The sequence below is a fragment of the Calypte anna genome, chromosome 2 (assembly GCF_003957555.1).
Source record: "Calypte anna isolate BGI_N300 chromosome 2, bCalAnn1_v1.p, whole genome shotgun sequence".
NCBI classification, from domain to species: Eukaryota; Metazoa; Chordata; class Aves; order Apodiformes; family Trochilidae; genus Calypte; species Calypte anna.
In genome coordinates this window covers 53,147,740-53,164,375 of record NC_044245.1, presented here as the reverse complement: position 1 = coordinate 53,164,375, position 16,636 = coordinate 53,147,740, and the positions used below count along the sequence as shown (strand labels likewise).

Sequence of the window (16,636 nt, the reverse complement as noted above, 5' to 3'; positions counted from 1 at the left end):
GAGGGACATCAGATCCTTTGTGGACAGGCAGTGCCTGAGCTTCCTGGCCAAAGTGCACAGAAATCCAAACAACAGAGAAGAAATTTGTTTGTTTGTTTGTTTGTGGGTTTTTTTGTTTTTTCTTTATGAATCAGGTCCTTGAAAAGGCATTCTTTTCATAAATTGCTTTTACTCTTCTATAATTTCTCTTGACAATAATTCTCGGTGGATATGCAGATAACAACAACAAGGCAAGCTTAATATTCACTCAGACTTAATCAAATAGATCATCTAGTCTTCATTTTACCAATTAAAATATTTTCATTTATAAAAATTAATCTAAATATAAACACTAAAGATTGAAATCACTCGATGACAAAATAATTCTTTCTGTGCTATAACACATGGTTTTATGATTTTTTTTTTAAACAGTAAATTATATCTCTGCACATATTTGGCACAATAAACATTTGTAAAAATTCAAATGCCTTATAGCAGGTGGGATTTTTTTTTTTTTTGCAATGCCTACACAGTACACGTTTTTCTGTCAAAGGAGACGGAATATTTTAACGATAACACGATAATAGTTGCTTTTCATGCCTCTTAAGGAAAACAACCTATCCCAAGCTTTGTTGGCTTGCTTAAATCACACTAACAGAACAAAAGCCAAAGAGTTATTCTATTAAAATTAGTAATTTCTGTATTGATATTACATACACAATATTAGTTATTATTTATTAGACGAATATGCAGACCAACCACCATTAATGACATCTCATAACACGCATACCTGCGTAAACCAGAACCTGGGAATGTATTGAACATACACGAGAACAGTCAAGGAAGGGGCAGTTGACTGGATAAGAAAAAAATATAACTAGGCACCCTACTCTGTTTAATTTCCTTTACTGGATTGCATATATAAATAAAATTATTTGTTTTATATATATATTTATATATTAAACAGAGTGGGCCAAATTCTGCCCTCACATCTGTGCAAACCAATTCCAGAGAACTAGCATTGTATGAGGGTAAAAGGCGGCATAATTTTACACAGAATAAACCCCTCGGGTTAGATCTTGGCCAGATGGAAATTCCTTGAAGGGATGCAGTGATGCTTATGTACTCTAGGTGGGGACATGGTTGTACTTATTCCAGAGGTTCCTTACATGCATCTGGACATCAGTTTGCTTGACAAGCTCGATGACACATGTGGGTGGCAGATTTGCAGCTGGCGCTACTTTTCCAACTGCCCTGTTCAGACATTCCTTACCTTCCTCACTTGGCCCCCTAAATCCAGCCTGGCCAGGAAATTTGCCCAATTTTGCTCATATTGCCAGTATTGCAAGGCCTGGTATCCCAGGGGATGGCTTTCTGGCTGCATGGAAGGTAACGTGCAGCACTCTGCTTGCGGGTGTTCACTGGGAGTACAGGAAAAGGAGCAGGCAAGGTCCTCCCTAAAGAGGGTGCAAAGGACACCCTGTAAGGATGTAAGCAGCACCTTCCCTCCTGGGCATCTACTTGAGGGCCTTCCACCGTGGCTCACCTTTCAAAGTTCTCAAGAAACGAATGAAGAAATTTTACTATTCACAGCCCAATTCAGAGTGGCCCAATGATAATGGGGTGTACGTGGCACCAGTGACAGGCCCCAGCTACTCCATGTTGGCTACAGATTAGTAAAGGAAGAGATGTCTGGGCTATATTTTCCCCCCACACCTCAGAAAAGCCAGGGAACTGCAGAAGGAAGTCTCTACAGGTTGCAGCCACCCTACAACCACCAGTCAGTCGTCAATGCTTTTACTTTCTTTTTCCAATCTTAAAGATTTGGTCAGAATTTATTCTGAACTACTTTGTGGTTGGGCACCACCATGCAGACCATGCTACCAAGGACAACGAGACATACAAAGGTGTGGGTTTAACAGCAGTGATCTGATATTTTCAGGGGCCAAGATCCTAACTCAACAGACGTCTGATCCAGATGTGCTACCACCAATTCACGGTTCAACACAGCATCCATGTTCCTCCCCTGTTGCCAAAAGCAAAATACCTACTCTGGAGCTAGAACATTATCTCTGCCAAAAGCACCCTCAGTGAACAGAGAAGCCTTTGTACATCACATATCCTCCTCCAAATCCTGTCAAAACTTCCACTTACTCACCGACAAAATGGATGCCTACGTGAATAGTAAGAGGCCAGCAAACATGGATCACAGGTCTGCTTTGTTCTTTCTTTTTTGTATGAAATATTGGCCTACAAGTATGATTGACTGAGTCTACAAAAACATACTGCAGTTTAAAGACAACATACTTTAGTACAATCAATGGGGAGAAAAAGTGCATCTTAAAACGTGGAGCCTTGCTTTTGAAACTCAGCATCCTTTCTGGAGTCTTGTGAGAACTTTAAGGCAGAGTTTCCTTTAGCAGACCACAATGCTGAAGACTTGTACAGCTTTCTCAGTGAGGTATCCAAACAAAGCCCTATAACTGAGGCATTGTGGGTTCTTGAGGGTCCATTTTCAGCTGGACATACACAATGGCTGTTAAGTAAAGGCACTCGAGTGTACAGCCTTAGGCAGTGTGTTATTGGCAGTAGGGAAGTGTAAGTTTAATACATCACAGCAGATCCTAAAGCAGGTTCCTAGAGCAGAGAGGGACAGGAAAGAAAAAAAAAAACATGAGCAAAATGCAAACCAAGCTTCCTGAAGCTTCTAGGGAGCCACATCCTCCCATTTCTCACCTCCCTGCCTATTTACCACATATCTAGTGGCAGACTGCTTCAGGAGAGTCAGGTTTTTTTCCTTATCTTTCTACAGCTGCTCTAGAAAAGAATGCCCAACAGCTGCATGGTGAAGCCTCTGTTCAAACCCTGCATAACCAATGTGTGACCTGTCTACCCCTTAAATTACACTTTGGCAAACTCTAAGCATTTCTTAAAAACTAATGTCACTCTGACTTGCTGGCTTGGTCTGTGGCTGGTTCAGTGAGGGTCTGGTTTGGAAGTCTGAATTGCAGAGGACCACTAATTTTTGGGGTGTTTTTTTTTTTTTTTTTAACAAGGTTAGCACATTTCTGGAGACCTCAGAGCCAGAATACATTCCCAGAGTCTGACATTCAGGACTGCACAGTTGCTATGCCATGGCATGTAATCAGATGCTTCCAAGAATGCTGGTTGTGGGTTTTTTTCAGAGCTGCCTCAGTGGTCTATATTCTTTTTCCTCAAAACATTAAGAGAATTTTTGTGAAGATGCTGAAATACAGCTGCCTACACAGATACTGCTAGCTATTTATTTCTATTGCTTTTAGCAACAGTTTTAACAATATTTGTTATGAGTTTACCATTAAATCCTTGGCAGTGCTTTTCCTTTCTTTAGCTCTTTGTGTTAAAGATCCTTGAAGCATGAAGTTTCTGTTAAATGTTCTGACAGTGGTAACTGGAGAACCATCTAGATTTTCATCTGGGAAAAACACAAAAAGGGGAGATTTTTCACATAACAGACTGAAGGAGATGTAACAATAGAGTAACAGCTTCTAGAGAGATAAAACTCCCCCTAGGATGTATGAGGAAAGCTGGATTTAATTTAAATGGAAACCAGCAGGCTGCAATAATCCAAATTTATTAAAGTTTGAGGAGCTGTCAATCAGTGGAATTACACAAGAGTAAAACAAGTGTAATGCAAGGTGAAGAAGTTCCTAGAATTGTCAGAGATGATGCACTGCAGGGTTAAAAAAAGAAAACATGAAAGAAAAAGGCACTTTATTTCATAAGGCCAATTCACATGCTAGGAGCATCGCTGAGCCACATTACATGGACTGCAATCAGCAGATGTAGACTTTAAGAAAGAAAAGAAGGTTGTGGAGGCTGACAGCTGGCTTTTGATACTTAATACTGTGACTGCTTGGGTCCCACAGGTTAACCCCAGGCATGCCAGAGCAGCAGCATCTCATCTGCTTTTCCCAGCCTTCTGCTTCTGCTCCTGTTAATTTGCCACTGTCACAACTTCCACAGAAGGAGAAAGTGGTGGTGCTTTCTCAATGTGATAAATGGTTATTTCACATTATTCAAGTATGGAGGGGAATGAGGAGGATGGACACACTTAGGCTTTCTCTGTTCGTTTTATAAGGTAATCTTTCCCCCATTTTGCTGAACTGTATTTCTTACTGAACCTTAGAGAGACTATAATGTATGTAACAACTTAAGTGCACCTTTTACTGGTGGAGCTGGAAGTTTTCTCCTCTGCTGTCTCGATGTGTCTATTGTGTGCATCTGTAAACAACACACAGGCATTATTCGACTCCATTACAGAAGAAGAGGCAAGGTTTTCCCAATGTATTTTTGAATACTACATAATGTTCTGGCACCTGGTTTGTTTGCTTTTCATCCCGTTTCCTTGTCAGACGAACACATGGAGCCACGTTCAAGCCTGCAACAGTGAGAGCCGATATCCTGCTCTCAATATCCGAAATCTTCAAAGAAAATAAAAGAGAGAGACAGACAAGACATGGAGGGGGAAAAAGAAGTTTAAGTTTGACAAAGAGATGTCAGACTCTCAGATCTTTGCTCAGTCCTTCACTGAGCACCAATGCTAAGTTAAACCAGGGAGCTGCCATTAAAGCCTGGTGAGGTCAGAGTGCCTCGCCTGGGGCAGGTTGGTCAGTGAAACCATCAGCATTGTGTTGCTGGCAGCATTATGCCCTTGAGGTCTGGCAGCTTTACCTCACTTAGCTTTTGAGCAGGAGCTCATGATGTTCTCTTCTGAGCCCCAGACTTTCTGGAGCCCACTAGAGGGACACTTGACTGCAGGCTACAGGAGCCTTTTGGCTGGGACACGCACAGCTAAATCCCAAACCATCCTTGCAGGTGGCAGGCTCTGTGCTTGGCTCAGCAGTGGCTGCCCTTGGTCTCCTCTTGCAGAACCATCCCAACTCCAGCTTCTTTTAGAAAGTGCTGGACAATCTGCTGATTGGACAAACTGCCACAGGCAGCATTTGCAGCCTGGCCACAGCCAGAAGTGCGGCACAGAGCACGCCGTGCAAGCTGCTTGGCAGCATTCATGGTCAGTATTGCCACTGCAATCCCCTGTCTGGAAACAAGCTGAGGGGCGAAGCAAACAGAGTACATCTCTCTGGACTGAGTCACAAATCTCAGTTAAGCTGTGCTCCACTCCTGGGATGCAGTCAGCATCCTTGCACAATCAGTCCGCTCTGGTACACGAGAATATCAGGAGTAAGCGCGTGCAGGGGCAAAAGGCAAGCACTGGGCTGGGCAGCGTGAGAGCTGCAGGCAGGGAAGAGCCACTGTCCTCACCTGAAGCTCTGCATGATGAACCTGGGCAGCTGCTGTGGCCACCTGATCCTCCAGATCGGCCAGCTCAGATTCCGCAGTGACGCTGCTGATCTTGCGGGCGGCGTCCTCCAGGTTGCTGAGCTGCCCCTCCAGCCCGTACACTGTGCCGGCTGTCAGGTACACCTGAGGGGACAAGATAAGGAGATGTCTCAGCAACTCCATTTTCCTGGGCACAGAGGTCTGAGCAGACTCTTCCACAATGCCTTTGAGGTCCCCTCCTTGCTATCCCACCTCAGGAAGGCTTAGCTGGCAGAGGAAAGCCATGGGGAGAATAATATGAAAATACACACCCATGAAGAGAAGGCAGGTGTGAGGTGGCTGCACTCCAAATTTCATCAGTACTACAGTTTGTTCCAGATTGACCAGAACAACGAAAAAAGGGAATAGTTTGTTAAAAAGCAAATTTCTAATATTTCTATATTCTATACATTTTCTATGTTCTATATTTCTAATATCAATTGCATGTGGTTATTAACTTTTCATAGAGCAGCTGTGCTTACACGTAGAAGACAGTTTTCCATCCCATTCTGCTCTCACCCAAATATCCATCAGCCAAAACCTTCACATCTCCTGGCCCTTTGAAATGAACGTGTTGAGGGTGGGTATTCCGGGCCACATAAAAGAGAATAACAGACTGGACCATTTATTTAGAGATCTTCTCTAAAAAGAAAAAACTTTTAATATTCTGACCCACGCACAATACCTCTGCAAACTACAGGTAAAGGTTTCATTTCCCATTCAGCTCCTTAGAGAAGTAATTCAAGATGCACTGTGTTTTGTCTGTTAAACCTAAGTTACATGGCTGGGTGGAGGTCTCTTGTGTAGAGAAAAGGATAATTTTCAAGCATTAGATTTTGACATCTGTGCTGAAAATTGTGCAGACACAGGCAAAAATAATGCACCTTCTGCCTGTTTACTGGATAGCCAGGTGATTGCTTCTACGAGGCTGGTAACAGCACAGTAGAAATGAAACATATATTTTGATTTTCCTCAAATGAGGTGGCAGCCTCACTCACTCTAATTTCAGTAAAGACTATGGAGCTACAAAACTGGAATAAATGAAACATATTCTGTGGCTGACTCCGTGGTTCAACCTGGCAAACAGGTTCTGAACCAGATCCTTGAGCAGATACCTTCTCTTCATACCTGTTTTCCGCTCAAGGCATTATATTCGCCCACAGTTCCTAGACCATGCAGTCTTTTGACATAACAGATATTCAAATTTCTGGCCATGCTATGACTTTATGGATCAAAAGTGGTGGAGAATGTGTTTACTTTTCATTATTTTAAATTTTATTATTGTTTTTTAATTGCCCAGAATAGTCTTGGGTTTTTTTTTCCTTTGTATCAGTTCTTTCAAAGCATAAATCTATAAACAATTTTTACATGTATATGACTTTACTAAGAGACAGATTCACTAAATCTTGTATGAACTGCATCTTTTAAGACCACAGTCTAACTGCAGGCAATAAATCTGAAAAACGCACCTGGAACAAACTGATCTCATTTAACAGCTAAAGTGCTCAGGGACACAGGTGGACCATAAAGTTAACATGCTGTTTTAAACAGAAGTGCTTCTGCTTTTGCAGATTTTATTCTTTCCAGTCACTTAAATGATAAATTTCTGTGGTGTGACATGCCGAAACTATTTCAGATTAAAAGGTGATTTTAAAAAAAATTCACTATCATGTCTAAAAGCTCAGAGAAAAGCAAAGATTATGAACAGAAACATCTTTGGAAAGTTAAAGAAAAGATACATTTAAATGCTGTGCCAAATTTTCTGCATAAGAAGTTGTACTTTTTAAGAGGGCAAAAGAAAAATCTAAAGAAAGTAGGACTAATAGAGAAATGGGGGTCATCAATGTTTTTGTAACTCAATCAGCTCCTATATCCTATATCCTATATAGTTAAATTATTTTTTAAAAACATGATTCAGCTAGATCTAAATAAAAGATCTTTCTAAATATTCTCTTCACCTGAACAACTGCACTTCCAATCAGCAATGGACTACTTTCACATTCAAATTGTGAATGTGAAATGTGGGGATTTATTTTAATATCTTTTAGGTATGAAGAGCTTCTGCTAAAACCCATCTGACTTTGCATAAATAGAGCCGTATAGTGTCTGAAATAGTGGAGTGAGCAAATCTGAATAAAGTGTTTAGATATATCCAAATCCTCTTCCAAAACTTGCTTCAAAGCAGATGCACTGCATGCAGATATGCCCCTATCTGCACTGGGAAAAAATACGGATTCCTGGACTTCTCAAGGCTGTTTAAATCTATTATGAAGTGAGGTGGTAAAATCTTGAAACCATCAAGTTTTGCCATAGACTTCAAATCCTGGGTAGGGCAGAGAAAGATGCAGTGTGGGGACACAGCAAGGCTGAACTGGGTACTTTATGAGTTATGCAGGGACCTGAAAGAAGCTGAACGAGGGATATGCTGCAAGGAGGGCAACACCACAGCAATAAATGCTCAGTCTCTGCTCAGTGTGAAATGCTCAGCTCAAATGAATGACAAGGGGTCACAGGACCATCAATGTCAAAGCCCCACAAGGACGGGAGAGATTGTTGGAGTGTAAATGGAGGAAAAAGTGCACCTCAAATTGTTTAGAACATTTAGAAAAAATGTGGGATGAACTCTTTCCAAGTTCCAGTAATTTCTTAGTTTTTTTGAAGACATGGTCCAGCCTGGACTTGGACTTGGTGACTCTCCTGACAAATGCATTCTGTGATGTGTGGAGCTAGGATGCTTCAGTATCTCATGGGGGAGAAAACCTCTGAATTCTTACTTCTATTATTTTGAAAAAAAATAATAAAACTCAGCTAGAAGTTTTTGGGAGGTTGGGGTGTCTGTTGGGTAAGATTGAAATGGATATCATGGGAGGTGGCATGAGGTAGGCACTTTGCTCACCACAAGCTCAAGTTATACCCTTCTCTGGGACACAGCCTCCTGTCCTGCCCTACCAGCCCCATGGGGGAGGACTCCCAAGCCTGTTTTGCTTTGTTGTGAGTTCCTCTCTCAGAGAGGAGCTGAGAGCAGGGATGCTGTGCTGAGAGCTCCATGGCAGGGCAGGCTCAGGTAGCAGTGGTGCCCCATGACAGAGAGCAGGAGGTGCCAGCAATCCCACACCAGACAGCATGTGGGAGAGTGAGGAGGAGAAGAAGCACCTAAGATGGCCCAGCAGAATGGCTGTGAAGGCTGAGCAGAGGTGGGAAGGAGAGGTCTGGAGGTCAAGTTAGGATTGGGAACTGACCGGGAGGGAGTGTAGGAAGGCATCCTGTTGGTGTGGGTAGGGGGAAATGTCTGAGATGGAAAAGGTTTCAGAGCAGATAAGGTTAGGAGAGGTAGGATCTAACTTGGGAATCATTGAACCAAAGCAGAGCTGGGAGACTTGAGCTCAGAAAAGGTGTTATGAGAGGGGCTGGGGAGTTGTAGGACTTGTGGGAAGGCTGGCATTATCATGAATAACCTTCCCTTCAGCCCCTAGCCTGGGCTGTTGTGGAAGAGCATTTCTGTTAAGGAAATGGATTAAATCCCCCAAGAAGAGTTTTTGTCTTTAAAATTTTTCAAGGGGCTAGAGGAAACCAAGGATCTATTTTTTAAATTGATTAGGATGCTATAATGGGATAGCCCAGATTCCTACAAGATCTTTAAAAGCTCCTAATGAAGGTAAAAATCACTGCAATGTAATTAGTTAAATGTAGGAGGAAGGGAAAATCGAAATTTATAAGTGTGCCAACTCCATTAAGTGGGCGCATAAAAATTTCCAATGAATAGTGACTTCCCTCTTTGATTCAGCACCACACTTATCCCTGCAGATGAGAGGTACTCATGAAAAAGGATGGGTGATTCTGACATGGACCACCAGAAACTTTTGTTTGATTTGGCCTCTCCAGACTGCTCTTTTGAATAGCACAGCAGGCAGCTCTTGCTCCCTGGCTGCTGAGCTTGGTATGCTTGGGAAGCATGGGTGGAGGAAAAGCTCCTCAACTTCTTCTCTGTGGGACTGGGGACATACTTTTGCCACCCACCTTGACAGTAAGGAGGCTATGGTGGGACCTGGGGATGTGTGGTGTCAGCAAGACATGGCACAGCTGCACAGCCATGGAGGTTTGAGTGGCTTAAGTTAATTCTAAAAACAGGAATTCAAAAACTGTAAACTCCAACACATCCAACTCTCCTCCTTCCCCAGCTATTTTGAAGTAGACATTAAAAAAAAAAACCAAAACAAACCACCAAACAACAATGCAGCAGAGTAACCCTTTCAAACAGGACTTCTTGTTCTGTTTGGGTACTTAATAACCCAGAATTAATTCTAAACATCCACTGATGCTGCCCACGACCTTTCCCTTCCCAGTTGTCATGCAGACAGTTATCATGTCCTTACGTTTTCTTCCAGTGTGGTGAGCTGCTCATCGAGTCTGACGGGGTCCGTCCCCAGTGGGAACGTCCCTCTTCCCCTCTCCTGAGCATCACCTGGGAAATCCCCGGGACCAGTGGATTCTGCTATCAGCTCTTCAGTGGCATTGATGACTTTCAGGACCTCTGTAGATATGTTGCAGAGAGAGACAGCAGAGTACTTCTGTTGTGTTACAGGAGTAGACAGAGAAAACAACAGCATTAAATTAACACAGAGGGGTAGGATGTAAAACCACCTTGATAACAGCTGTAGCTTTAGCCATGCTGAAACAATATACCTGGCTAACTGCTATCCATAGGCACAAGAACTGTGGGATGAAACTGGAATCTGCTTCTCTTTGTCTCACTCCCTTTTTCACATGTGCACACTAATAGAGCATGCAAAAAAACATACACATGCAATTCTCCCACAAGACATCCCTTCTACTGGAGCAATGGTCCAAATCTTATCCCTAGGGAGCATATTAATAAGCAGCTTTAAAATCCAAGTAAGCTAGATATGGCTTTTTTTTAAATAGTGCTTTAAACAGGTGTTAAAGCACAATTTTCCTTTTTGAGTACTGTCAAACAGATGTGGAATCATCTGTCTCCATATCTACATTGCATTGGTTTATGGCATTGCAACCATAAACCCAGGAGAGCAATCTTCAGCAGCCCTATCAGGATGGCAGTTTATAAAGATATTTGCTATGAATGATGTGATAGCTCCGAAAAAACAAAGGTTGAGCTATAACTGTGTAAAACCTTGTATAATGACTTTTTTTAAAAAAAAAAAAACAATTTACCTTTTAAAATATATTTATGAAACAAATGATATCAAATACCAAGGATAAGCATGCTGTTTAATCCATGGTTTGTTGGGTTTCGGTTGGGGTTTTTTTGTTGTTTTTTTCTTAACAAATGTAAGCCCTGTTACCAGTGCTCCTGATTTGTAATTTGTAATTAACTATCCTGATTATGATGATTCTCACAGAGCTTTAGCCTTCACCACAACACCTTTGATGGTAAAAAACCCTTCATCTGATGTGCCTTCAAATGTCAAGCTCAACATCCAAACTATACAGCTTACAAACTATAGGTTGAGCTAAAGCTTGTTGAAATCAATAGATACTGTCACTGAATTTGTGTGCAGTAGCTTAAGTGTTTCTTTGCCCAAAAGAAAGTGTGGGAAGTTTAGACCTAAATTTGATTCCTCAAACCTGCATGTGAATTAGGGGCCCATCCATCTTTAATTTTTTCCACAAACAAAGTATCTAAGCATCAAATCTGAGGAAAGAGTCTTTTGGTTCTATATAGTAAATTCTGTAGTACAGAAAAGTATAACTGATTAAAAATGCCTGTGTGCTATGCAAATATTTTACTAATCAATTTGTCAGCCATCCTCCTAGGTAGGATATAGGAGAAATAAAGTTCCTTTGGTTCACACAAAGTCTGGTGGTTTTAATTGGAAAATCTCCTCTATCATTTCTTTCTTGTAATTAGCTGTTATATGTTAGATAAGACTTTTACTGAAAAACTACTTTTTTAGCAGTGTGTGCTCCATTGCTGTAAATCAATACATTAAGGCAGCTTTAACACAGTTATTTCTCCAAATTACAAGAAATAATTAGAAGCCTGAGATTAAAGAGAAGGAGAACAAAGCAAATACAGTATGAGGCAGCACACAGATCTTTTGCTTGTTAGGACAGCTAACACAGTCCTGAACAAGCAGCCCTAGGACCCCCTTACTGAGAACAAATACTTGAACCCCATAAATAGCCTACTGTTTCTTCCATTTATTTCCACAAGTGCCAATTAGATTAAAAACAGATCAATAATTTTATAGGACAGAAAATTAAATCGATGTTACTTTGTTTTATGATTTGCTTTTACAAGTATCTAACCCTTATTCTATTCTATGAGTAGTGAACAAAAAAGGAAAAAGGCCAGATGCTACATTTTTTTCATCATCTTCACTGATGTATGTTCTCTATTTCAAGAACTGTAGCCTCAATTCAGTGTTCATTATTTCTTATTTTTTTTTTCATTATCCTTTGTACCTACTGATAGATTTCAAAACAAAGATTAAATTAAATTAAAGAAAGATGTTTTTATACCAGAATATGGGAATCCATATTGGCATTTGTTACAGACCAGTTACTACAAAACACTTTCTTTTTTCCTACTAAAGTGTTCTGTGATATAAAGATTTATGAAATAAAATATTTGGAGTTAATTACCCTATTTTCTCAATTTATAATGGGTAGAGGAAGAAAAGTTCAGTAAAAACAAATGTGAATTTTAGTTTCTCTAGAATTTTGAGAAAATTTCTTAGGGGAAGATGCTGTTTAACTTTTAAAATCACATTAACCTTTGCATAAGGCAGCTAGATGGATATTCATGAAGTGGTTGCATCAATGAACATATCTGAATCTGGGCCTGTAGGTATCTAGCTAAATGCAAGAACCACAACACTGAAACTTTTCTTCAGGCTTGTGAAATAACTTACAAGGATACAGCATTAAACACCATAAAGAAATGTAAGGCAAGCAAAAGCAGTTTTCCTTAGAGTCTATCTGAAGAGTCAATCTCACAAAACCTAAGAGCATGAGCAATATTTCTATGTATTTAAATCTAAACTTTGTGAAGGTTTCTGCTAAAGGTCTTTGGAACTCAGCTTGGCCCTGGGCTGCATTTTACAGAGAAACAAAAAGAAATTAATGTCTTCCTGAGGGAGACATAAAATCAGCATGTGGGGAGCTCAGGGTTCCTCAATTGATGTTATTGCATAAATTTCTAGCTCTTTTTTGAGCAGCTGTCAGAAGGTGTTCAAACAGCTCATGTTCTAAAATGGCCAGTTTGTAAACAAAGTGGGTTATTCTAGATGTAACTATTTAACATGTATAAGAAAAAAAGTAAGAAAGAAAAGTTGTGAAGCTTTAGTGTTTCACAACCCTCTCCTTTCCCCAACCTTCCACATCAGACTCAGGAGTATGAGCTCCTGTAAAAATCACCTAAAATTCACAGACATGAGCACACCAAGATCATCCTGGTAGGTGGACATTTCAAATTGCTATCAAGATCTCTTGGCTAATTTATCTTGCCCTTGCAGGAAAGGTCATTGTTAACACCTATAGGTGATGATTCAAAGAGACAGATATCATGAAGTCTCTCCCATCTGTCTTGTCAAGCAAGTCAAAGAACTAATGTGGATGTGACAGATGCAGAAAGCAATCTCTATTACTAGCACAGAAAATTTAAGCACAGCCATCCTTGTCAAAACACTGGGATGCATTCTGATTTTGACTGTGCTTCACTACTTCTGTACTAACACCACCTCTCCCAAATTAATTTGATGCAGTTGATCCAAATTTGAAACTTTGTGCTAATGGTTCTAAGGATCTCATTTTTACTGACTTCGACTAAGAGGTTAATAGACTGAAGAAAACATACAGTTATCCTTTTTATGATAATTAATGCCCACACTCACAAATATGTTAGACAAAAGCAGGTGCTCAGTTTCCAAAGTTCTTTGTGGAAAGAGTTTTCAAAGCAATTAATGCTAAACAAGTGTGTGTGTGCAAGCACCTGTACATATATGTGAGCCTGTGTGTATAATAAAGAACATCTTCTAAAATTTCTTTGTAGCAGGACGAGCCTTTCTTCTTGTTCCTGCAGCTCGATGAGCTGCTGGCCTCTGCACTACCTTGCACCAGAGTGAGCTGAGCTGAGCTTCTCTCTGTGGGTGTGTGTCCCACCTTTATTGGCCCCCTGGTCTTGTTCATGCCCAATAGGGGGCCTGTCCTAATCAGGCACAGGTGGACTCACACCCACTCTTTGGCAACTCGAGGCACCTGGTTTATCTTGTTTCTCTACATTTCTTTACTGTCATTTCCACATGTGGTTGGACAGAAGGAGAGGATTTCTGTTGTTTGCTGAAGGTAAAGTTTCAGTGGTCTAAGCTAACTTTTGCTGGCTCTTAGCCACTTTACTCTCTTCTGCTGTCTCTTTCTCATCCCTGCTCATCTTTTTTTTTTTTTTTTAATTGAGGATGCTACACTGGCAGGTTCTCTATGGAAAGGTACTTGCATCCTTGCACAAGGTAACATAAACAAAGTAGGATAATAAAACTGGAGCAATGGAAGAGCCCAAACTGCTGAGAGGAGGTGAGCATTAAGTCCTTGTAGGCATGTCAGCAGCCTGTGATACCTCCACATTGTTTCCTTTGTATGAATCTTATTACTTTTATTTTCATGCTCCTAAAGTAGTTAAGTTCTCCATCAGTTGAACTGATTTCACTATGGAGAAAAAAATAGGTTTTTATATAATTTTCTCTTCTTTGCTACTGTGATGTCATTGCACTGTTAGGCTCTATTAAACTGGCATGGGAAGCAGTGACTTGCAATTCAGCAGAGAACAGTTGATATCAACAGTTGGGTGAAGCAATAGAGCAAGAGAAACTTGCAGCCCTAGAAGTATTGACAGTGTTAATAATCACTTGTAATTTTTAGCTCTGGTCTCAAGCCATTCTACCATACTCCCATGCCTGTTTCTCAGTCAATATCCTAACTTTTTTTGTTTTGTTGTTGTTTTGTTTTGGAGTTTTGTTCAGAGCTGAGGGGGGCCGCTGCAAAGGCAAGTTTTGATTTGCCACTTGTTGATTCATTTTTTCAGAGTAACATGACTTAATCACAAAATTCAAAAACCTAAAACCCACCTCCTTCTTCATGTCCCCACCCCATAGGAATTCATAGAATCATTGAATGGTTCAGGTTGGAAGGGACTTTTAAAGGTAATGCAGTCCAACCCCTCTGCATTAAACAGGGGCATCTTTGAATAGATCATGTTGACCAGAGCCCTGTCCAACTCGACCTTAAACATTTCCAGGGATGAGGCTTCTACCACCTTGCTGAGCAACCTTCTTCAGTGTTTAACTGTAAAAAATTTCCTTCTTATATCGAGTCTAAATCTACCCTTCTTTTGTTTAAAATCATCACCCCTTGTCTTATCACAGCAAGTCCTGCTAAAAAGGTTGTTCCCATCTTTTTTGCAAGCCACCTCTTAAGTCCTAAAAGGCTGCAAAAAGGCCTCCCTGGAGCCTTCTCTTCTCCAGGCTGAACAACCCCAGAAGCTCATTGTACAGTTTTGAGAAAGCCCTCAAAAGCCCACCAAAATCCATCTCCTTCACAGTCAAGCAAGATCTGGGACACTTGCCAAGTCACAATGTGGGAGGAACGTGCCCAACCATCACTGGCAGTTCCCAAGACTGACCTCCAAAAGGTCTTGTGGCCTAAAAGTGAGCCCTGGCCACTCATTACCAGACAGACTGGAAAAGAAAGGTAAAGTTTGCCTTGATATTTGATGGAAGACAAGTATACTATGATAAACTATGGTACCAAGAAAATACTCTTTTGTGCAAGTTTAAGACTGCCTGCCTTGACCTTAACATCAATAACTTCATTTATGGGCACTTGTTTAGAAATAGACAGCTAAGTTATCCTGGAGAGTAAACTAATTCTACTGACACCCTCTAAAGAGTAATACAGTCTCTCTTTTTGATAGTGCTAGGTAATTCTGAATACTAGATTTTTACTAAGGAATTCAATCCGGTGTTCTAATGTAGTTATAGATGTTATTTCTACTAATTTGTAATGCCTAATTTCTAGAAACAAGTTGCCTATAATAATGAGAAAGGAGGTTTTCTTTCCAAGAGGTGAAATATTATTGTCCAAGTTGGAAGGGGAAATATTTAAATCTCAAAATCCACACAGGAATCTGTAAGAGTGTCTGTAACAGACAAAGGCTAATGACATCGCCCAACTGGATTTATTTTTTTTCTCTAAAATCATCCTTGATATTTTTACTAAAGAAGCCCAAAATGATTAAGAGGTGATTAAGTAAAAAAAAAAAAAGTTGAGAGGAATAATTTGCTGAATTAAGCATCTAATTTTGATAGAAAAAAATGATGCTTATTTTGTGACTGAGAGACTATACAAAATAAATTTGTTTACCACTATATATGACATACTGAAAATAGCATGCATTCTAAAATACAAGATACGTATGTATTTCTCAGGGAAAAAAATGAAAATCTGTTTTAATATCTGACTCTCAAAAGCTGAGAACAGAACAGAAAATGAAACCTCTTTCCATCTAGATGACTGACAAGTGATAGTCACTAGCAACAACGTGAGGAAGTAGCTACTCACTGTGTACAGTCTCCACAATGAATTAAGGGTTTTGTTTATTTTTCAAACTGAGAGCTCAGAAAGGTTTTTGAAGACCACTGTGTCCAGAAAGTGCTAAAAACCTTAGGGCTGAAATGAAATTTTTTTTTTCCTTCCAAACTTGTTAACATAGGTGAGTACCTGATAATAGGAAGATCATACATCTTATCATTGTCCTCTGATCTTCTTAGAAATAAAACCAAATTCTCATTACAAAGCCAAGTAACAGAGCCAGTCTGCTTCATGTCTACTTCATGTTTTTCACTCCCATCATAATACAGGGCTAGCCATATTGATAAAAGGTTTTTCTGCAATGATTATTGATTTTAGACAACAGGTATGATTTTTCAGGCCTGATATTTCCAGCAAAACATTCTGAATATAAGAATTTTGCTTGGAAAATATTCAAACCCTCAATATCACTTTATAGCATCTCTTACTACGTAAGAGATGTAAGAAGACACAGACAAAACAAAGCATTCTCACCTGCTGCAATACAGTGGATAAAAACTGCAACTTTAAATGAAGATCAAAAGCCTAGATTTTGGGAAAGCAGTTAAATAAAAAGGCAGAAAAGTTATGTTAACAGCTACAGATGTTAATGTTTATATATAGGTTCAGACTTAGAGAGAACTATAGAATGAACAGCAAGGTTAAAGAAACTATCAAATATAAGATACCATAA

At 40.1% G+C, this 16,636-nt stretch overlaps 1 protein-coding gene across 2 annotated transcripts in view; it reads right to left on the bottom strand.

The window, feature by feature from the left end:
* Nucleotides 1–2,531: 2,531 nt before the first annotated feature.
* Nucleotides 2,532–16,636, bottom strand: part of MYRIP (myosin VIIA and Rab interacting protein) — a 207,252-nt gene continuing 193,147 nt past the window's right edge. For both annotated transcript variants that reach the window (XM_030445027.1, XM_030445026.1), the window contains exons 12-18: nt 16,438–16,488; nt 9,714–9,908; nt 5,284–5,445; nt 4,338–4,442; nt 4,182–4,242; nt 3,315–3,433; nt 2,532–2,616 (exon numbers count right to left, since the gene is read on the bottom strand). In XM_030445027.1, coding sequence (XP_030300887.1) covers nt 2,584–2,616; nt 3,315–3,433; nt 4,182–4,242; nt 4,338–4,442; nt 5,284–5,445; nt 9,714–9,908; nt 16,438–16,488 — 726 coding nt within the window. In that variant the 3' untranslated portion in view covers nt 2,532–2,583. The remainder of the gene's footprint in view (nt 2,617–3,314; nt 3,434–4,181; nt 4,243–4,337; nt 4,443–5,283; nt 5,446–9,713; nt 9,909–16,437; nt 16,489–16,636) is intronic.